General features: G+C 43.2%; 1 protein-coding gene across 1 annotated transcript in view; it reads left to right on the forward strand.

Annotated features, from left to right (window-relative positions):
* ctr9 (CTR9 component of Paf1/RNA polymerase II complex) overlaps positions 1-24,175 on the forward strand; it is a 61,286-nt gene that overhangs the window by 15,512 nt on the left and 21,599 nt on the right. The window contains exons 8-17 of the mRNA XM_078549345.1: positions 66-173; positions 1,140-1,376; positions 1,476-1,565; positions 6,810-6,938; positions 7,283-7,466; positions 8,848-8,936; positions 11,381-11,566; positions 18,810-18,897; positions 19,969-20,117; positions 24,030-24,146. Of these exons, the coding sequence (XP_078405471.1) occupies positions 66-173; positions 1,140-1,376; positions 1,476-1,565; positions 6,810-6,938; positions 7,283-7,466; positions 8,848-8,936; positions 11,381-11,566; positions 18,810-18,897; positions 19,969-20,117; positions 24,030-24,146 (1,377 nt within the window). The remainder of the gene's footprint in view (positions 1-65; positions 174-1,139; positions 1,377-1,475; positions 1,566-6,809; positions 6,939-7,282; positions 7,467-8,847; positions 8,937-11,380; positions 11,567-18,809; positions 18,898-19,968; positions 20,118-24,029; positions 24,147-24,175) is intronic.

Consider the following 24,175-nt stretch of genomic DNA (forward strand, 5'->3'; position numbering starts at 1 on the left):
TGGTATAAACATTACAGTACCTTGGAGTTCAGTTTCTTAATTCCAATTTTTCTATTCCTTTTTAGGATTACAGCAAGGTACAGCACCTGGCTCTTCATGCCTTCCATAACACTGAGGTTGAGGCTATGCAAGCAGAAAGCTGCTATCAGCTGGCCAGGTCCTTCCATGTCCAGGTGAGTTAACAGGAGTATTTCAATCCAACCTGTGTGTTCTGTATCATACTGGTTTACAATAGGGAAATCACCTTGTTTAGACTGAGATATTAATGAACAGGAAGATAGGAACAAGAGGAGGTCGTGCATCCTCTCAAGCCTGTTCCATCATTCAATTAGATCTGTATCTTAGCTTCATATACCTGCCTTTGTTCTGCATTCCTTAATACCCTTACCCAACAAATCTTTATAATTGTAATTTCAGGGACAGAAATTATCTGAGTGATCAGGAAAGGTTGAAAGAAATCTGGCTTGTTTTTAGTAAAGAGGAGGTTTCAAGACAGCCTTCTTATAATCTTCCAGTTTGTAAAGGCCATCAATCGAATTGATCAGACAAATGGTTCACCATGCTGCAAGATTGAAAGTGCAGGGGCACAAGTTTAAAAATGAGAAAGCTGGTGAACTTTTTGCACGTAGAGGCACAGAATTGTGGACGAAGATATCAGAAGGCCAGTGAACTTGGCATTTTAAATGGGTTCTACTGACAGTTCAATAACCTTTAGTCAGAAGAGAGAAGGTAAGTAGGTTGGGTTAAGATCATTGGAAAAGTAGTAAAGGGATTCATTGGACCTAAGTAGCCTTTGCTGTTTCTAACAGTTCTTGGGACAATCATAAAAGAGGACAGGGTGGAAAATTGAGATTATTTCACTCCTGTTAAAGAATTAGGTTCATTGGGCTGACCAGCCCCTTTCCACAGCACCAAGGATTCCATGAATCATTGGTCATGTCTATTCTCCGTTATCTCTGAACTAAGATGCGGTTCATTTGTCCATGCACCACACTTTATAACTAACTTAGAAAATGTGGCTCACTTTCCGTACATAAACGCACATTCACTGGGTTGTTGTGTACCTGGAACATGAGCTCAGCTAGGGATCTCGCCATTGGTGGCCGCACAAATTTACTTTGTCATTTTTGTACCCGCAGGGTGATTATGACCAGGCTTTCCAGTACTACTATCAAGCCACGCAGTTTGCTTCCACCACCTTTGTCCTGCCTTTCTTTGGCCTTGGACAGATGTACATTTATCGAGGGGACAAGGAGAATGCAGCACAGTGCTTCGAGAAAGTTCTCAAGGCCTATCCCAACAATTACGAAACTATGAAGATTTTAGGTTCGCTCTATGCCACCTCAGACGAGCAGGAAAAGAGAGAAGTTGCAAAAGTACATATCTTGGCATTCTTAACTTTCACAATTTAGCTGTGGACTTATTTTGGACCTAACAGCTGCAAAACTCATAAAATGTGTTTTCTTATTTCTAAGGGACATCTAAAGAAAGTAACTGAACAGTACCCGGATGACGTGGAGGCCTGGATTGAACTGGCTCAGATCCTTGAACAATCGGATATTCAGGTACAGAAGCAAAATACTGCGCATGCTGCAAATCTGAAATAACAGAAAATGCTGAGAGAGGCTCAGCACAGCATGATCTGTGGAGAGAGAAATAAAGTTGACATTTTACATCTTTCATCAGAAGTGGGAGATCTAACAGGTTTTAAGCAAGTACAGAGGCTGGGAAGGTGGCAGAAGGAGGAAGGAATAAAAGGGAAAGATTTGTGAAAGGGTGCAAGGCAGGAGAGGTTAAATGACAAAATGAATAATGGGGCAAGGCAAAAAGGAGATGGTAATGAAACAAGTTAAGAAACAAAAGATGGGTCAGTTGGAGATGTAAATGATAGTGGCAGAATCATTACCAACAGCTGCTGTTGAAAAAAAGGGGAGTGGTGGTTATGACCTGAGGTTACTCAGATCAAAGATCGCTATTCAGATATATCTATTTAAGTGATTAGTTTTTTTTTTATTCGTTCATGGGTTATGAGCGTCAGTGGCTAGGCCAGCATTTATTGGCCACCCTTAATTGCCCTTGAGAAGGTGGTGGGGAGCTGTCTTCTTGGACCATTGCAGTCCATGTTGTGTAGGTACACCCACAGTGCTGCTAGAAAGAGAGTTCCAGGATTTTGATCCCGCAACAGTGAAGGAACAGCGATATAGTTCCAAGTCAGGATGGTATGAGACTTGGAGGGGAACTTGCAGGTGATGGTATTCCCATGCATGTGCTACCCTTGTCCTTCTATGTGGGTTTGGAAGATCCTGTCGCAGGAGCCTTGGTGAGTTGCTGCAGTGCATCTTGTAAGATGGTATATCATGTGCATCGGTGGTAGAGGGAATGAATGTTTAAGGTGGTGGATCAATTGCCAAACAAGTCGGCTTCTTTGTCTTGAATGGTGTTGAGGTTCTTGAATGTTATTGGAGCTGCTCTTATCCAGGCAAGTGGAGAGTATTCCATCATGCTCTTGACTTGTGCCTTGTAGATGGTGACCAGGCTTTGGGGAGCCATGAAGACTCCCAGCAGAATTCCCAGACCCTGACCTGCTCTTCTAGCCACAATATTTATATGGCTGGCCCAGTTCAGTTTCTGGTCAGTGGTAACCCCCCAGGATGTTAGTGTGGGATTCAGCAATTGTAATGCCATTGAATGGCAAGGGGAGATGGGTAGATCCTGTCTTGTTGGAAATGGTCATTGCCTGGCACGAATGTTACTTGCCACTTATCAGCCAAAGCCTGAATGTTGTCCAGATCTTGCTAGATATGGACATGAACTGCTTCGGTATCTGTGAAGTCGCAAATGGCGCTGAACATAGTGCAATCACTCCTGACCGTATGATGGAGGGAAGGTCATTGATGAAGCAGCTGAAGGTGGTTGGGCCTAGGACACTACCCTGTGGAACTCCTGCAGCAGTGTCCTGGCACTGAAATGATTGATCTCAAACAACCACAGCCACCTTCTTTTGTGCTAGTATGACTCCAACTTGTGGACAGTTGTTAGAAAAGGAAAGAGTTTGTCTTTATACATCACCTTGTCACATCTCTGGACGTCCCAATGTGGCCACTGAAGTAATTTTTAAAAGTGCTTTTTTTTTATTCATTCATGGGATGTGGGCATCACTGGCTAGGCCAGCATTTATTGCCCATCCCTAATTGCCTTTGTTCAGAGGGCATTTAAGAGTCAACCACATTGCTGTGGGTCTGGAGTTACATGTAGGCCAGACCAGGTAAGGATGGCAGATTTCCTCCCCTAAAGGACGTTAGTAAACCAGTTGTAATGAAGGGAAATGTGGCTGCCAACTTGCACACAGCAAACTCCCGCAAAGGGAGTTTACCCTCTGTGGGTCATCAGCATTCACCAGAACGGTGAACCGGTAACCGGAAGCATGATTTATGTTCACCAGAATAGCTGCTTGTGCCATGCAGTGCTCCCTCAGTACTGCCCAGAAAGCGATAGCCTACATTGTATGCTCATATCCTAAACGTGGGATTTGAACCAACATCCTTCTGTCTCTCAAATTGACACTAGTACAATGAATCCTGGCATAGAAATAAATTGCTGAATGAGGAAAACTCGCTAAGCTTTCTTCACCAGTACCTTCCAACCCTACAACCTCTCCTGCCTAGAACTCGCTAACGGCACTGTGGGTGTAGATCACTTTGGACTGCAGTGGTTCAAGAAGACTGCTCACCGCCACCTTCTTAAGGACGGTTAGGGATGAACAATAAATGCTGGCCTTACCAACGGTGCCCACAATCCCTTGAACGAAAAAGGATCAGTTACTAGTGCGTGCTTAATGTAGAAAGTTGAACTCCTGCCAGTGATGGCAATAAAGCCATTGAGCCAACCAGTAACAGAACTGCATAAAGCCTTGATTCAAGAATGCTTCTGTCAGGAAGGGTATAGGTGTTCAAACTTGATGTCTTCACAATAAATTTTCATCTGCTATGCATTAGCCCATTTCATCAGTCTGTCTATTTCCTCCTAATGCCTTCTATTATCCTCCTCACATTCCTAAACTTTGTGTCATCTCCAAACTTTGCAATTATGCCATGTGTACCCAAGTCCAAGCTCTTTAATCTATCAAAATCTATCTTGGGGAAAGCAGCAGCATTGTGGAATTGTCACTGGACTAGTAATCCAGAGAACCAAGGTAATGCTCGGGTTCGAATCCCAGCATGGCAGGTGATGGAATTTGAATTCAATCAAAAAAAAATCTGGAATTAAAAGTCTAATTAATGACCATTGTCAATTGTTGTGAAAACCCAACTGGTTCACTAATGGAAATCTGCCACCCTTACCTGGTCTGGCCTACATATGACTCCAGATCCACAGCAATGTGGTTGACTCTTAAATGCTTAGCAAGCCACTCAGTTGTATCAAACTGCCAGGAAGTCAATAAGGAATGAAACCAGATGAGTCACCTGGCATCGTGGGGCATTGGAAACGACAATGGCAACCTCAGTCCTGTCAATCCTGTAAAGTCCTCCTTAATAACTTTTCGGGGCTTGTGCCAAATTGGGAGAGCTGACTCACTAGTCAAGGAACAGCCTGACATAGTCATACTTTCTCAGAATCATACCTTGCAGATAATGTCCCAGACATCACCATCACCATCTCTGGGTATGTTCTGCACCACTGGCAGAACAGACCCAACAGAGGTGACAGCACAGCACTATGCAGTCGGGAGGGAGTTGCCCTGGGAGCCCTCAACATCCATCTTAGACCCCATGGAGTCTCATAGTATCAGATCAAACATGGGCAAGGAAACCTCCTGCTAATTACTATGTGCCGTCTCCCCTCAGCTGATGAATCAGCACTCCTCCATGTTGAACACCACTTGGAAGAAGCACTGAGGGTGGCAAGAGTGTAGAATGTACTTTGGGTGGGGGACTTCAATGTCCATCACCAAGAGTGGCTCGGTAGCACCAGTTTAGACCGAGCTGCAAAGGACCGAGCTGCAAAGGACTAGCTGCTAGACTGGGCCTGCAGCAGGTGGTGAGGGAACCAACAAGAGGGAAAAACATGTCTGACCTCATCTTGCCATCGATGCATCTGTCCATGACAGATTGGTAGGAGTTACCACCGCACAGTCCTTGTGGAGGCAAAGTCCTGTCTTCACTTTGAGGCTACACTCCATTGTGTAGTGTGGCACTACCACCATGCTAAATGGGATAGATTTCGAACAGATCTAGCAACTCAAGACTGAGCAACCATGAGGTGCTGTGGGCCATCAGCAGTATCAGAATTGTACTCATTCACAATTTGTAACCTCATAGCCTGGCATATCCCCCACTCTACAATTACCACCAAGCCTGGAGATCAACCCTGGTTCAATGAAGAGTGCAGGAGGGCATGCCAGGAGCAGAACCAGGCATTCCTAAAAATGAGGTGTCAACCTGGTGAAGCTAAAAAACAGGACTACTTGCATGCCAAATAGAATAAGCGGCAAGCGATAGACAGAGCTAAGTGATTCCACAACCAGTGGACCAGATCTAAGCTCTACAGTCCTGCCACATCCAGTCGTGAATGATGGTGGACAATTAACTCACTGGAGGAGGAGCTTCCACGTCAGTGCAAAAGATAAAGCTGAAGCATTTGCAACAATCTTCAGCCAGAAGTGCCGAGTGGATGATCTATCTCAGGCTCCTCTGGAAGTCCCCTGCATCACAGGTGCCAGTCAATTCAATTCTCTCCATGTGTTATCAGGAAACAGCTGAAGGCACTGGATACTGCAAAGGCCATAGGCCCTGACCATTTTCTGGCAATACTGCTCCAGAAATTACCGTACCCCTAGCCAAGCTGTTCAGTACAGCTGCAACACTGGCATCTACCCAATAGTGTGGAAAATGCCCAGGTATGTCCTGTACAGAAAAAGCAGAACAAATCCAACCTGGCCAATTACCATCCCATCAGTCTACTCTTGATCATCAGTAAAATGATGGAATGGGTCATAACAGTGCTATCAAGCAGCACTTGATCAGCAATAACCTGCTCACTGACTCAGTTTGGGTTCTGCCAGGGTCACTCAGTTCCTGATCTCATTACAGTTCAAACATGGACAAAAGAGCTGAACTGCAGAGGTGAGGTGAGAGTGACTGCCCTTGACATAAAGGCAGCACTCGACCAAGTGTGGCACCAAGGAACCCTAGGAAAGCTTGACACCATCCAGGACAAGGCAGCCCAATTGGTTGGCACCCCATCCACAAATATTCACTCCCTCTACCATTGACCAAAGTGTCAGCAGTGTGTGCCATCTACAAGATGCACTGCAGGACCTCACCAAGGCTTCTTAGACAGCACCTTCCAAACCCATGACCATTACCATCTAGAAGGGCAAGGGCAGCAGACACATGAGAACACCATCACCTGGAAGTTCCCCTTCAAGTCACTCACCATCCTGACTTGGAAGTATATCGCCGTTCATTTGCTGTCACTGAGTCAAAATCCTGGAACTCCTCCCTATCTGTACTCTGGTGTACCTACACCACAAAGACTATAGTAGTTCAAGAAGGCAGCTTACCACCACCTTCTCAAGGGCATTTAGGGATGGGCAATAAATGCTGGCCACATCCCATGAATGAATTTTTTTAAAAATGAGATCAGCTGGCGAATGGAGAGCTGGGTATTAGTGGGGTGGTCTTTACTGGACCAAATGGCCTTTGCTCACCCTTGGCTTTTCTTGTATTCCTCTACAGTATACCGATACTTGGGCTTTTTGTTGGCACAGCCACATTTAATGATGGGACCTTGTTGAATTCTGTTTGTAGGGGGCACTATCTGCCTATGGCACAGCCACACGCATCCTTCAGGAGAAAGTGCAGGCTGACGTTCCTCCTGAAATCCTCAACAATGTTGGGGCGCTTCACTTCCGACTGGGAAACTTGGGAGAAGCCAAGGTAATTTTCAGACATTTAACCGAGCAGTTTTCCATTTTGCCCCATATCATTTTGATAACTAATCATAATGTAATATATAATTCCACCTTCCTTACCCCTTTCTGGGCCCTTCCCCTTTCCTCCGCTCCTCTCTTCTTGCTCCCCTTCTCTCCTTCCCCTCACATCTGCCCCTCCTTCCCCTCTCCCCTGTCTCTCCTCTCATGCCTTTGCCTCTCCCTCTCCCCCTGCCACTCTCCTGCTTCTAAAGCTCCCACCTACTTCATACTGTAGACCTTGGCCCCTTTGACCCACTTATCTCAATGCTTTCTATGTTGTGAATACAATTAATTGCCCTTTTGTGGCAGAAATATTTCCTGGCATCACTCGAACGTGCCAAGGCTGAAGCAGAGCACGATGAGCATTACTACAACGCAATCTCAGTCACCACCTCCTATAACCTGGCCAGGCTCTACGAGGCCCTGTGTGAATACCATGAGGCAGAAATATTATACAAGAATGTTTTAAGAGAACATCCAAATTACGTGGACTGTAAGTAAAACCTCTGTCTTGTTTTCTCCTAGGGCAGGTGACACTTTACGTATTTGGTCAAGGCTGGGGGTGAATCTCTGGTTTTTAATCCTGGTTGATAAGGTTTTGAATCATGTTCATACAGCAAAGTCACATTGCTTGTAGAAAACAGTTGTCTATTTAACTGTCATGTTGATTGTGACCTTGAGACGATGGCAAGTGACTTGAGAAAAAAGGAAGAGAAAGATGACCTGACGATGTCCCAAAGTCCTTTACAGCCAATGAAGTACTCTTGAACTGCAGTCACCATTGTAATGTAGCAAATCCAGCATCTAATTTGTACCCAGCAAGCTCCCACAAACACCAGCGAGGTAAATAACCTGGTAATCTATGTTTAGTGACATTGGTAGAGGAATAAGAATTGGCCCAGGGTGATGGAGAGAACTCCCTTGCACTTCCTTGAATAGTGTCATGTGATTTGTGTCAACTGAATTAATAATCCAGAGAAAATGAATTCAGATCCCACCATCACTTTGAGAATTTGCATTTAGTTTTTAAAAAAATCTGAAAATAACAAAACGGGATCGTTAAAAGTGACCATGAAATTGACAGATTGTCAAAAACTCAGTTAATTCACCATTGCTCTTTAGGGAAGGAAACTACTGTCCTTCTCCACTCTGGGCCTATTCCCACACCAACAGGGTTAACTCTTAACTGCCCTCTGAAGTAGCCTAAGTGAAACACTGAATTATATCAAACTTGCTACCAGCAGTTCAATAAGAAGGCCCACCACCAACTTCTGAAGGTGACAAGAGATGGACAACAAATGCTGGCCTAGCCAGCAACACCCACAATCCGAGAATAAACTTTAACTAGCTTGATCGAAGCAATGTTCATGTAGGAAATAGCCTAAGTATCCAAGGACTGATTGAAATTCTCATGTTTACAAAAATGTATATCTCGTGGCTTGCTTGGCGATGTGACTTTCCAGAACTTGCAATGAGCTTCTTGGGATTGAGACTAGTGTTCCTGAAATAAGCGTGGAAGCTTCATTTGCAAGTGCCTTGCATGAGTGTTATGAGATCTTTTAAGTTCGGTTTAATGTTTTTCAGAGAACTAGTTTCTTGAAGGGGGTGTACAGTGTTGGGTAAGGATGTATTAATATGTGCTCATAGCATGGTGGCTGATTGTATTTAGCGTTGAAATAATTCTTCCAATTTCTCCTAGCTTTGTAATGTTCACAAGAGCGGCCATGTAGGGGTAACAAAAGGCAGGGGCTCTCTTCCCATTGTGGTCATTCCACAACAAAGGTTCCTTCACAACCTCAGACTTCATTGTAGCATAGGCCGAACAGAAAATATTTTACACTGTCTTCTTTTCTTTCTGAACAAACTCCACACAGGTTACCTACGCTTGGGCTGCATGGCAAGAGACAAGGGGAATTTTTATGAAGCCTCTGATTGGTTTAAAGAAGCTCTACAAATCAACCAGGTTGGTTCAAGTGAAATTCACAGAGGGGTTTGTAGGCACCTCTACAATTAAACCAAATCTCTTATAACAACAACGGCAATTTGCATTTATATAGCACCTTCAGTGTAGTGAAATTTCTCAAGATGCTTCACAGGAGCATTATCAAACAAAATGTGATACCAGAGCCACAAAAGGAGATATTAGGGCAGGTGACCATTAGCTTGGTAAAAGAGGTAGTTTTTAAGGAGAAACTTAAAGGAGGAGAGAGAAGCAGAGAGGTTTCGGGAGAGAATTCCAGAGCTAGCGCCCAGGCAGCTGAAGGCATGGCTGCCAGTGGTGGAGCAATGAAAATCAAGCATACACAGAATTGGAGGAGCATGGAGATCTCCAAGGGTTGTAAATCTGGAGGAGGTTACAGAGATAGGGAGAGGCGAGGACTATGGAAAGATTTGAAAACAAGGATGAGAATATTAAAACACATTTCATAACCTCACTAACATCATCTACTCCCACAAGTAAAAACACATGCTGGAAATACAGTGGTGTAGATCCTCCATTAAGACTTGCTGGCTGTGGTTCACTTCCAGTATTTTCCTTTTTTCTTAATGCGTTCTTGGGATATGGACTACACTGATGAGGCGGGATTTATTGCCCATACCTGATTGTCCTGAGGATATTAGGAGTTCACCACATAATGTAAGGTCAATTCCTGAGGAGTAGTACTGAGCCATTTGAGGTTTTACAGCAACCCACCCTGTCACTTTCTCCCTCTCTAAACCCCTCTGCCTCTCTCTCCTCCTTCAAGATCTTCATTAAAACCTACATTTTTGATCAAAATTTTCATCACATGTCCCAATTACACAGGATTACATACATAGGATATACAGCACAGAAACAGGCCATTTGGCCCAACTGGTCCATGCCAGCGTTTATACTCCACTCAAGCCTCCACCTAATTCTATCCGCATAGTCCTCTATCCCCCATCTCACTCATATGCTTATTTAGGCTCTTAACTGAATCTATACTATTTGTTTTAATCACTCCATATATTAGTGAGTTCCATATTCTCATGGATAGTGTTGCTTTCTTCGGCTTGGTGTCAACTTTTATTTGGTAACACTTCTGTCTTGGGATATTTTATTGTGTGAAAGTGGCTATATAAATGCAAGTTGTTGTTGTTCCTGGTGCCAACCCGTCACTTAACAGATTAATTGAATTCACTGGCATGGTGGAATATAATCCTGTATCATAGCAGCTAGGCTGCTGTACTCAGTTTTACATTATACTTTTTCTTCAGTTCTATTACTTTAATGGCTTCCTGACCTTGATTTATACTGTTATCCCTTACCATAAGCTTTTGTACCCCACTAAGTTCATGATGCTCTACTTCAGCCTTACATTGAAGTTACGGCATAGAAGCAAGCTGTTCAGCCCAACAAGTCCATGCCAGTGTTTATACTCCATAAGAGCCTCATCTCACCCTATTAGCATACCCCTCTATTCCTTTCTCTCTCATGTTTATCCAGCTTCCCTTTAATTGTACCAGTGCTATTCACCTCAACTACTTCCTGTGGTAGAGAGTTCCAAATTCTCACCACTGCGTAAATAAATTTTTGCTGAATTTAGTAATGGATTAGTGACTATTTTATATTTATGGCACTTAGTTTTGGTCTTCCCCACATACCTTCTCTATGTCTATCTTATGAAACCCCTTTCTAAGTTTTCACATTTATTATAGACAGGGATTGCTGGTCAAGATTTCCTTATACCCTGAGCCTTACCCAGTTGTATATGACTCACATTAAACCTGGTTTCCCTTTCACGCTGATCTCTATAACTACTTTCAGCCCATATCACTCTGCTTTATTCTAGCCTTGCAGTTTCCAAAAAGCACTTAACGTGGTGTCACGAGTCAGAATATTTGGAAGTGGAAACCGTACTGTTGTCCATATTGTACTAAGGGAGGCCTGCCACGTAATCACCCTGTAGTAGGACCAGGGTTAAATGTTTTGAGTGTCCTTCCTTCAGCACCTTCCAATGTCTCCGTACAGTGACTATCTGTAAATTTGCTGCAGTTCAGCAAATACTTGCTCCAATTATTCCTTACTTAATTTGCTGACACCACACGTAGACCAGCATGCAAACACACGCATGCACACAAACCTATGTACACGTGCACACACACATGCTCCCACCTGTACAGTAAAGTTGGACAGCACGTGGGCGTGCACGGGCTCATGCACGCTTTCCAACCTAGGTGGAAGGGTTGATCACCTACATACAGCTGTCTAGCAGTTTGAATTGAGCTACATCTGTTTGTTTCTCTCTGACTCCCTAGTAATGAAGATTCCATCTGAAACTTGAGCTGCAGCTATGAAGGAAACATGCTCAGAGATGCTTAGTCATAAACAACTCCTCAAAACAACATTTTTAAGGTAATCATTTTTCTTAATGTCGTCCTCAGGATCATCCAGACGCATGGTCACTGATTGGGAATCTTCACTTGGCTAAACAGGAATGGGGACCAGGACAGAAAAAGTTTGAACGAATCTTGAAACAGCCATCGACTCAGAATGACACCTATTCCATGTTGGCCTTGGGTAATGTTTGGCTTCAGACTTTGCACCAGCCAACCAGAGACAGAGAAAAGGTAAGAAATAATTTGCATTTAGATAGTGCCTTTTGCAACCTCCGGGCATCTCAATGCATTTTACAGCCAATGAAATCCTTTTTAAGTGGTGTCACTGTGGTGATGTGGGAACCAAGGTAGATAATTTGCGCTCAGAGTGACCCCAGAAACAATACTTAAATGAGTAGTTGGGTAAACTGATATAGTGATATAGTTTGGCAGGATAAAAATTGACTGGGACACTGGAGTGATCTCTCCTGCCCTTCTTTAAAATAATGCCATGAGATCTTTTATGTCTACCCTAAGAGGGCAGATGCAGCCTCGTTTTAATGTTTCATCTAAAAGGTGGCACACCCAGCAGTGGAAAGCTCCCTCCATACTGACACTGCAAGATTTGGCCAAGATTATGTGCTTAAATCTTTGGACTGGAACTTGAACCCAGAGCCTCCTGAGCCACAGGAAGCTTTATTCATGTAAGGAAATGGATAAAATGGCTCCATTTCTCTGTGAGCATAGAAGATCTGCTGGTATATGTTAAACATTGGATATGAGCTTGCTCTTCCTGTCTGTCTTTAGAGGTTATACACATTCCAAAGCAAATACCTGTGAGATACTTTGGGTTGAGGGGAGGTGGAGGTTGCAAATATGTGAAGAACAAAGACTGTCAATTGGAAAGTATAGAAAATCTTTCAAGAGCACAGAGCACCAGAGCCACAACATCTGCAGGCTCCTAACTGACTTTTCCACAAACAAACCAGGGTTCTGATCTCAAGTCTGAATTGCAACCTACCTATGAAACAACGTATTCAGTATTCATTTAATATCAGTTAGATTCTGTAGCACACCCATCATCTCAGCAGCAGAATAATGCACTTTGTGTTATACAATATGTTGTTCTTGCTCTTATAAACAGCACATTCTTTGTCTTTCTGTGAGAAACTCCATGGTATATTCACTAGTAAATTGGTTTAAAGAAAAACTATCTAGCATTCATTTGTTGTCTGTCATGGTCAGATTATGTCACTGTTAAACAAAAAGAAAGTAATGTTAAATATGTAAGAAAATTCTCCTGAACAAAACACACTGGTCAAAATGTCTGCACCCTCAGTGTTGATATTACAATGTTATGTAAATGATAGACAAAAAAGAGACACTAATCTGTGTTACAAGCTGAATAGCAATTGAACTCACCCAGTAATTGCTTAACAACAGTTAGCCTTTGTGGGCTTTAAATTTACAGTTTTCATCCTTGTAGTCAAATCCCTCCATGGCTTAGCCACTCCTTTGTAAATTCCTTCTGCCCTACATACTTCCTAGATCTCTGGCTTCCTCCAATTCTAGGCAATTATGCACCCTGAATTTTAATTGCCCAGCCATTAGTGACTCTGCCTTCAGCTGCCTAGACACTAAGGTTAGCTCAGTTGGCTGGACGGCTGGTTTGTGATGCAGAGTAATGTCAGCAGTGCTGGTTCAATTCCCGTACCAGCTGAGGTCATCCATGAAGACTCTGCCTTCTCAACCTCGCCCAAGGTGTGGTGACTCTCAGGTTAAACTCACCACCAGTCGTCTCTCTCTAATGAGAGAGCAGCCTATGGTCCTCTGGGACTACGGCGACTTTCACTTCACTTTTGAATTTCCTCCCTAAACCTCTATACCTCTCCCTCCCCCATAAAACCTATCTCCTCACAATCACCTGCTCAGAGAAAATTAGGGATGGACAATAAATGCTGGCTTTGCCAGTGATGCCACACCCCATGAATGAATAAGGAAAAAGCTTTTTGTCATCTGTCCTAATTTCTTCTCACATGATTCTGTATTGAATTCTGTTTGGTCCTTACTCATCCTTAGAAGCAAAGATAACTATGTTCACCATTTGGGGTGTTTGGTAGGGTTCCGGGGGTACGTAGGTGACTGCCAAGGCCGATCAGTGTCCAGAAGGTTCTGCTGCAAAAGGACAGGATACGGCAGACAATTGAGTTTTGGGTGAGTTGCTGGCTCGGGCTTTCCTCTCCTTGCATTTTCTCTCTACCTCTGATATGCGTTTGCTTTTGAAGGAGGCCATACCGTTTTTTATTTGGTTGGGCCAGCTGCAGCGATCCTGGGTGAGCTTCTCCCAGCTCTCCCAAAGCCAATATCAAAACTCCTAAGTGAAGCCTCCAGACTATCTTTGTAGTGCTTTCTTTGACCGTCATGAGGGCACACCCCAGACTCAAGCTCTCCATGGAAGATTTGCTTTGGTAAGAGCGAGTGTCAGGCATTCTGGCTACATGACAGCTCAACTCAGTTTTGACTGTGATATGGTTGCTTGGCATGTCAACTCAGGTGAGGACCTCAATGGTATTTTGTCCTGCCTTCTGATCTTCAGAAGCTTCCAAAGGTTGCTCACACAATAGTGGTTGACTTTCTTGGCATGACACTGGTACATAGTCCAAGTCTTGTATGTGTAGAGCACAGTGGGCAGGACTATTGCTGTATATACTTTCAACCTGCCGAAGGCAACACTTGCTTTGGCAGTTTTTGCATTTTTCTTGACGTCAGTAGAGATAGCACGAGAGAGTGTACTGCTGCGATAAGTGAACTTATCCACTGCTGATAGGTTGTGGTCATGCACTGAAACCTTGGGCTTGAGATCGGGCTTTCCTGAAGCAGGCTGATTCATTACCTCAGTTTTCTTCATGCTATGTTGCATGTCCAGCTCTGAACCGGCAGCTAGTGCACTGTCATTGGAAAACAGGAAATCACAAAGTATATCTTTGAAGACCTTGGTCTTTGTCTGGAATTGTCTCGGATTGCGCTGCTTCCCATCCATGTGATATCTGATTGCAATGCAAGGATCATCATCATGGAGGTCTCTGGACAGCTTGGCAGAGAAAAACATGCAGAAGAGGATTAATGCTAGCCCACAGCCCTGTTTAACTCCATTAGTGACTGGGAATGGAGAAGACACTCAATCATCCAGAACGCACATGCTGTCATGAAACAGTGGAACCATAGTGATGAATTTCTCAGGACAGATAAATTTCTCCATTACCTTCCAAAGGCCATCACAGCTGACTGTATCAGAAGCTTTGGTCAGGTCAACAAACGTGCTGTAGAGGGCCACTTCCTGTTCTTGGCATTTCTCCTGGAGTTGCCTAACTGCAAACACTGTGTTAATGGTTCCTCGACCTTTTCTGACAGCAGATCCTGGTTGAGATGTTGCACTAAGCAGTGCAGAAGAATTCTGGTGAAGATTTTGCCAGTGATGGACAAGAGTGAGATTTGTCTATGCTTGGTGAAAGACTGGAGAGTTCCTTTTCATTTGCACAGTGGACAATGGAAGCGTCTTTGTATTTTTGTGGGATGGTTCCTTCCTCCCACACCGATGAAAGTGTTCTGTGAGCTTCTTGACCAGGCGTTGACCTCCAGCATCGTAGAGCTCAGCTGGTTTAGCTGATTTGTCATCAAGGTAAACCCTGTAGTGGTGATGTTTCTCTTTCAGTAGTTTCTGGATTACCTCATTGTTTTTATCAACCCAATCTTGATGATTATGTGAGGTGGGGCCAAAGGCCTCTAGAGCAGTGGAATACTCTATACCCCTGAAGATTGCACAGTCATCCTCAGAGCTTTCACTGTCCATTTTCATTGTACACAGGCAACTCTTGAATTTCTCTGAGAGACTTTCCTTTGTGACTGCCTTTTGAGCCTTGCGACATTGAGACACTTCTGGACCTCGGGGGGGATAGATCTTGATGTTTAGTTTTGAAATGGTAAGATGGTGGTCAGTCCAGCAGTGAGCGTCACACATGGCTTTCATTACATGCACATCTTTCCTGTCTGTCTGCCTGGTGATGACATAGTCGATTAGATATCAATGCATAGAACATCATTGCGATTAGGGAGGTGGAAAATTGCGTTGGTAATTGAGAGCTCATGCTCAGCATGCATCCTCAGCAAGAGGAAACCATTGCTGTTACAACTGCAAACTCTGTTTTTTCTGATGACCCCTTCTTATGCTGGGTGATCTGCACCAACTCTTGCCTTGAAGTCACCAAGAATAATCAGCTTGTCTAACTTTGGAACAGCAGCAATCAAGGAGTTAAGGTCACCATAGAATTTACACTCGACTTCAGCAGGGTTGGACATGGTAGGGGCATACAAACTGATGAGAGTTGCTTGCCTGTTGCCGTGCAGGATAAGTTTAAGCACCAGGCGATCATTAAACACCCTTGGAAATCAACTTACTGATGAGATGGTTCATGACAGCAAAGCCTACAGCAGTTTTGCGCCACTTTTTCAATGGTTGCTCCAAAAAAATGTGTAACCTGCATCAATTTCCTTGAACTGACCCTCCTCAGGTAGATGAGTCTCACTGAGGGCAGCGATCTGGTTGTTGTACCTAGTCAGCTTTCTACTGACAAGAGCAGTTCTTCTCTCAAGTGTCCGACTATGGCGTTTGCCATGAGGGTGCACACATTCCACGTGCCAGTGGAGCCCAGTGTCACCTTTACTTTCTATTTTGAGATTGACTTATGACCATGTTGAAGGGCTCCTGTCAGCTGCAGCCTGCTGTCCAGGGCAGTGAAGCAGACAATGTTTAGGGCACCTTCTCTTACCCATTCCTCATGCAAGGGAGATGAACAATGTGGTCCTAAAACAGCTGTTCAGTTGCTCAGAGGGTTGCCAAGTTCCATTTCTGTTTCCTCCCAGTGAAAAACAACCCTATAGCCTGAGTCGCCTGTGTGCAGGTTTATGGCTACAGTCCCAATGAGCCCACACCTGCTATGTCACTCACCAATCGCCACATGACTTGTGGCAGATAGATGATGGATGACAGATGATAGAAAAATGATGAACATGACTTGTGCATGAATTGGATTATACTGAGGGAGAGTTGCATATCATCGGCCTCACTCTGTCATCCTCAACTATCTTGATCCAGTGGCAAAACGTGTCTAGACGGCTGGAGATAGATCTGGGTGCAGTGGGTGACCAGCATGGCATCTGTGTCTTTTAGAGCTCTTGAGGTTCCACAACATATTGCTGACCTGTCTTCAAGACCATTGGACCTTAGATGGGTCTCATGTGCTCAGTTTGTCAGAATTAGCCTTTGAATGCCAGGGTAGACAAATCCATAAGTCGCCAAGGGTAGGAGACACGACAGCTCTCCTCACCTGGTTTGACCCGCCCATCGAAGTGGTTTATTGGGGTGTGGCCTCTATCACATGCTAACAACTACTTGAAGCCATTGGTGAGAATTGTGTGAAGTTGAGGACCAGTACAGGATGAGCCACCCCAAAGAGTGTGGTGAACCTGCCTGTGAGAGGTACTACCCTACCTTTGACCCCTTACATTCCAATTCTGTCTGGTAATGCTACTATGAAGCTCCTTGGAATATTTTGTTGCATTAAAGGCACTATACGCATCAGTCAATGCCCTGTGATGTGAGTAGGTGAGAGTAACTACTCTTGACATCAAGGCAGCATTTGACTGAGTGTGGCATCAAGAAGCCCTGAAGTCAATAGGAATCAGAGGGAAACTCTGCAATGGTTGGAGTCGTACCTAGCAAAAAGGAAGATGGTTATGATTGTTGCAAGCCAATCATTTCAGTCCCAGGACATCGTTGTCGGAATTCCTCAGGGTAGAGTCCTCGGCCCTACCATCTTCTGCTGCTTCATCAGTGACCTTCTTTCATAAGGTCAGAAGTGGGGATGTTTGCTGATGATTGCACAATGGCCAATACCATTTGCAGCTCCTCAACTACTGGAGCAGTTCATGCCCATATGAAGCAAGACCTGAACAGCATTCAGGCATAGGGTGATAAGTGGCAAGTAACATTTGTGCCACACAAGTGCCAAGCAATGACCATCTCCAGCAAGATAGAATCTAATCATCTCCCCTTGACATTCAATGGCATTACCACCACTAAATCCCCCACTATCAACATCTGGGGTTTACCATTGACCAAAAACTGTACTGGACCAGCCGTATAAAAAATGTGGCTACAAGAGAAAGTCAGAGGCTGCAAATTCTGAAGGAAGTAGCTTACCACCTGGCTCCTCAAAGCCTGTTTTTCATCTACAAGGCACAAGTCAGGAAAATGATGGAACAATCTTCATTTGCCTGGATGAGTACAGCTCCGACAACATTCAAGAAGCTCAACACCATCCAAGACAAAGATTGCCCACTTGAACGGCGTTCCATCCATCAGTTTAAACATTCATTCCCTCCAACACTGACACACTGTGGCAGCAATGTGCACTATATACATGATGAGCTGCTGCAATGCACCAAAGCTCCATCAACAGCACCTTCCAAAACCCTGACCTTTACCACCTAGAAGGATAAGGGCAGCAGCAGCATGGGAACACCACTACTGGCAAGTTCTCTTCCAAGTCACACACCTTCCTGACTTGCAACTATATTGCTGTTCCTTCACTGTCACAGAATCAAAATCCTGGAATTCCTTCAAAACGGCACTCTGGTTATATGGTATATTGGCACCAGATGGACTGCAGTGGTTCAAGATGGTGGCTTCTCAGGGGCACTTAGGGATGGGCAACAAACACTGGTCTTGCCCACATCCCATGAAAGATTAAAAAAACCATACAAATGCAGGTTGTTAAACCAACATTTTAGCATCAAAATAATATGTTGTGTGTGAATATGATATAAGGCTTTTGTTCAAAATAGTATAATGTCTGACTTGCTATTAGAAATACCACAGGGCATTGACTGATGCGTATAATTTAAAATATTGCATGAGCTCAACCCTTCCAAACATTATAGAGGCGCAAAGAAATCTATGACAGTCATTCTCTGTTGCATTCTTATGATCCGGACTTAAATGCAACAAACCCCTATAATTTACCATGTGGGATTAGGTAGGTAGGTCAGGTGTTTCTCACGTGTCAGTACAGACTCGATGGGCCAAAGGGCCTCTTCTGCACTGTGATTCTGAGATCATGAGCAGCTAAATTTCCTCAGTGAGACTGTTCAGTCCACTTCGCCAGGGACGATAGGGGAGAGGAGGGCTCAGTAAGTATAAAGCCCAACACTGTCTAAGCTGAGTTCCACAGTCTATATACAATGTAGCAAGTGGTGAGTGGTGCATGACAATGCCTGTAAAGTTTTAAATCCACAGTAGATTGATTAATTCACTGCCTCAGGGTTCTATATAAATGCAGTTGATGTTGAACTGGAGAGTAAACTACTTCTTCTGCTGTACCTAAGTGACATGAAACATAACATTTGTTCATTATTTGCCTGTTTTTCCACTTACTAGGAGAAACGTCACCAGGACCGAGCACTGGCAATCTACAAACAAGTACTTAGGAATGATCCCAAGAATTTGTATGCTGCTAACGGCATAGGTAGATGCTGCCTATTGTTTTAACAGAGAGGGGGAGTGGGGGAAAGAGGTGACTGTGTATTTCTGCATTCTAATTCGGGGCCAGATGTTTTCCATCCCTGGATTTTGAAATAATTAGATGAAAACATTATAGTTAGGGTATCTACAATCTTCCCAAGTTCTCTTGATTTGGCAACCATTGTTCAGATTGGAAAATTGTGCCTGACACTTCCCTATTTAAGAAAGGTGACAGAGGGTATTAGAGACCAGTTAGCCTAATATCTGCTATTGGGTATTTGCTAGAGTCTATAATTAAGGACAGGGTGACTGAACACCGTGGAAATTTTCAGCTGATGAGAGCAAGCCATGAATTTGTCAAGGATCAGTCATGCCTGACAAACCTGATTGAATTTTTTTGAAGAGGTGACTAAAGTAATGATCAGAATGTCTATGAATGTTATTTATATGGACTTGCAGAAGGCATTCAATAAGGTTCCTCTTTTTTTTTATTCTTTCATGGGATTTGAGCATCACTGGCAAGGCCAGCATTTGATGCTCATCCCTAAATGCCCTCATAATAAACCATTGGCCAGAGTTGAAATTCATGGAGTTGAAGACAAATTATTGACCTGGTTAGGAAATTGGCTGAACGAAAGGTGACAGTACAGATAATCTACAGGTTCTTAATTAGGAGGATGTAGCAAGTAGTGTCCTGCATGGATTTGTTGGAATCTCAACTATCACTGTATTTATTAATGACTTAGATGATGTGTCAGAAAGTCACATATCCAAATTTGCTGATGACACAAAGGTAGTAATTTAAGCAGTTTAGATGGAAACACAGAAACTTGCAGGTGATGGTGTTCCCATACATCTGCTACCCTTGTTCTTCTAGGTGGTAAAGGTTCCAGGTTTGCAAGGCGCTGTCAAAGGATGCTTGGCAGGTTGCTGCAGTGAATCTTGTACATGCTTTTGCACTCTATGCCTCTCTTAATAAAATCCAAGATCTCATATGCTTTATCAATGGCTTTGTTAACCTGTGAACAGTGCTACAGTGATTTGAAAATGTTCTTAACATCCTATTTCATGAAAGGTGCTGTATTGGCGCACAAAGGATATGTCCGTGAGGCTCGTGATGTGTTTGCCCAGGTGAGGGAGGCTACAGCAGAAATAAGTGACGTCTGGCTAAACTTGGCACATATCTACGTGGAGCAGAAACAGTACATAAGTGCCGTCCAGATGGTAGGTATCAAACATGTATTTTATATAAACTTTATAATTGTTCATTTAGATATTTTCAATGGCATTTTTATTAATTCGGATGAATGTCAAACTGGAGACTAAACTGACATTGAGCACAGGTCAGTTAAAGAGCAATTACATGTTCAACATAAAGTGTTTGCATCTTAATTTGTTTCTGTATGCTAATTTTTAATTATGTAACAACTTATCATAACAAAAACCAAAGTCAGATGATCTTGCAGCTATGAAGTTATGCTGTAAACCTCAATGATTCAGTACTGAGGGAGTGCAACTTCCCAGTCTGCCTATTCTTGTGGAAGTTAAAAAGCTCATTGAAATTGTTCAAAGAACCGAGAAAATTCTCTGGCCTTGGACTTAAACATGCACTATTATCTTGCCTACCTGACAAGGTATCTTCCATAGGGATTTGATAACTCTTTGTTTACCTCACTAATAGAAACCAAGCTTGATGTCAATACTTTCAAATGGTGGGTCTCCCTCAGTGTTGGTGACTCAACTTCCCCCTCTCTTTCTTTATGACCCTCTTTAAAACCTACTGGTGACCAAGCATTTAGTCACCCGTGCTAATGTTTCAAGCTTTGCATCAGTGTCAATTTTTGTTTGATTTTGCTTCCGTGAAGCACTTTTTTTGACATTAAAGACATCGTTACAAGTTGTCCTTGAGTGATCTGATGGATTTGAGTCACTCCCTTTGTACCTAGGTTCTGTTAAAAGGCAAACCAAGCCAGTCAGTTAGAGAAGTGTTTGTAAAACTTTGTCACAGATTTATGAATAAGTTTTCATGGTCATGTTCTGATGTTAGTATTTACTTCATCCTGCATTAGATGTACTAACTGCATTAAATGCTGAAATGTTGAAATACTGAAGTCACATTGATAATTTTATACAAATGCATTGGTCCACAGTCTTGAACATAATAAAAGGTAAATAAAGGTAAAACTAATGTTTCTACCTACTTGATGTCTAATAATTCCACCCATTTGAAGTGGCCTAGAAGTACTTGCATTCGTAACATCTTAAAAAGTGTTATAGTTACATGATTCCTTGTCACAAAAAAAATTCAGACCTTTATTTTCTTCAGTCACTAATTTTAAGACCTTGTTCTCTTTGGCCACTCTCACCCCTGAGTTTAAAAAAATACCTCTTTTACATATGACTGATTTTGTACTTTTAATCCAACCTAAACTGGGTAAATGAATTGAAGCCTTGAACAAAGCCACACAGATCAAGAAGTCACAAGCTCTATGCCTGGACTTTGCTGAGTTTACTCAACTGTGGTAGCAGGTTGGGCCACGCAATTGACCTCAGTGCCTGTGTTAGTGAGGGGAAAGTGTAACCAAGGTATCCTTAACCCTAGTGGCTATTCATTGATGCTATTGTAAAGTATATCTGAATATCTGCGATCAAGGGTGACTGTGATCCTCTGGTGGAATCTGGTAGCAACACTTTCTGTCTGAGCTGGCATACACTGACAACTTTGATGAAGTAGCAGAAAGTTCCTGTGGAACTGTACCCAGTGATTTCAGAAAAGAAAGAAGAAAATTAAAATAATTGGCAAAGATCTGAGGGGCGATGAGAATAATTTTACGCCACTTCCTTTCTTTAGAGGCTGATATAGATGTAAAGCAACGTCTATAATTATACATTCAGGTAGTTAGGCCAGATAATTATGTCAGGAGTAGCACAATGAGTTATAATGGTTTGGAATGCACTGCCCTAAAGGTCGGTGGAAACAGATTCAATAACTTCCAACGGGAAATAATATGAAAAAGGAAAATATTGTACAGCTATGGGGAAAGGGCAGGGGGGAGTTGTACTAATTTTATAGCTCTTTGAAAGAACTGGTAAAGGCTTGGTCCAACTTTGGAGAGAAGAGCTGAAATCCAGAGGTGGGGTGAGAGACAGACTACCCTTGACATCAAGACAGCATTTGACCAAGTGTGGCATCAAGGAGCCTTAGCATAATTGAAGTCAATAGGAATCAGTGAGAAAACTCTCCAGTCATGCCTAGCAAAAAGGAAGATGAATGTAGTTGTTGAAAGCCAATCATTTCAACCACAGGACATTGCTGTAGGAGTTTCTCAGGACACTGTCCTACATCCAACTATCTTCAGCTGCCCTATCAATGACCTTTCCTCCATCATAATTTCGGAAGTGGGGATGTTCGCTGATGATTGCAAAATGTCCCATATCATTCATGACTCCTCAGATACTGAAGCAATTTGTATCCATATGCAGCAAAACCTGGACAACATTTAGGCTTCGGCTAAGAAGTGGCAAGTAACATTTGTGCCACACAAGTGCAATGATCATCTCCAGCAGGAGAGAATCTAACCATCTTCCCTTGACATTCAACAGCCTTGCCATTACTGAAATCCCCATCATCAACATCCTTGGGGGTTAACATTGACCAGAAACTTAACTGGACTCAGTTACATAAATACTGATTACAAGAGCAGGTCAGAAATTCTGCTTGGTGTAACTCACCCCTTGATTCTCCAAAACCTGTCCACCATCTACAAGGCACAAGTCAAGAGTGTGATGAAATACCCTACACTTGCCTGGATGAGTGCACCTCAATAATACTCGAGAAGCCTGACACCATCCAGGATAAAGCAGCCTGCTAGAATAGCACTCCATCTATCAACTTAAACGTTCACTCCCTCCACCGCCAGTGCACAGTTGCAGCAATTTGTACCATATACAAGATGCACTGCAGTAAGTCTTCAAGGCTCCTTTGACAGCACCTTACAGATCTGCAACCATTACCACCTAGAAGATCAAGGGCAGCGGGCATATTTGAACACCACCACCTGCAATTTTCCCTTCAAGCTACACACCACCCTGACTTGGAACTATATCACCATTTTCTTCAATTTCACTGGGTCAAAAATCCTGGAATTTCCTTCCTAACAGCACTGTGGGTGTACCTGCAGCAGTTCAAGAAGGCTGTTCACCACCACTTTCCTAAGGGCAATTAGGGATGGGCAACAAGCAATAGTCACATTCCATTAAAGAAGAAAAAAATTAGTCAAATGGCCTCTTTCTGTGATACAGGATTGTACACAGAAAATTATACATCCCCTCAAAGGGGAGGTGAGAATTTGGTTTGGAAATGCCTGCTGCCTTTGAAAGTTGCATGTTCTTCTATGAGAGGAGATTTCCAATTCCCCAAGTGTTTGTTAAATGGAATTTTCACATGCTGTGAGCCTTTGAAGTTATACTGGCCACTGCTGGTTGGCGATGAGATTGAGAGATCTCTCTATCCTTTACAGCAAAATGCTCCCAGGTACCATGCCCTAAGAGGGCATTGGTGACAACAGACTTCCATGTGTTGGTCTGTAATTATTCTTGGCGAGCTACTACAGTGGTGTGCCATTTCATTCTGCAGGCTCTGGCTGACCAGGAGACTCCCACTCTCACCCCTGCCATAGGTGTATTGGATGGCATATTGGTGGGGTTCAAATCCCACTCTACTCTGCCTAATTAATCTCACCTCAGCTAGCACCCAGTGTTCTATCAGAGTGACGTTTTCCAGGTCAGGCTTCTGGTCTTTCTTGGTTAAAAAGCCCAAATTGCGGACTTTTTGTTTGTATTAAAGATTCACTCTGAGCTGGGAAATGCAATGGGATATTGTGCAAATTCACTTCCTTTTGGACTTTTAGAGCCAACAGGGAAGCAGAACATCTTACAACCTGTGTGAAATTGACGGAAAGAAAAAACTTGCATTTTGATAGTGCCTTTCATGACCTCGGGAGGCCCCAAAGCACTTACAACCAATTAAGTACTTTTGAAGTGTGGTCACAGTTGTAATGTAAGATTGGACCTCAAATTCTAGAAGAGAGAGGGTGGGGGTTTGATACAACTAATGTGTGCTTTTGTTTCCACTAGTATGAGAACTGCTTGAAGAAGTTTTACAAACACCAGAGCACAGAGGTACTGCTCTTCTTAGCAAGAGCTTACTTCAAGTGTGGAAAGCTTCAGGATTGCAAACAGACTTTGCTGAAGGTAATTTTTGTTTTCATTTAGAAAAATCT

This window comes from Cetorhinus maximus, chromosome 9 (genome assembly GCF_964194155.1).
Source record: "Cetorhinus maximus chromosome 9, sCetMax3.hap1.1, whole genome shotgun sequence".
Taxonomy (NCBI): Eukaryota; Metazoa; Chordata; class Chondrichthyes; order Lamniformes; family Cetorhinidae; genus Cetorhinus; species Cetorhinus maximus.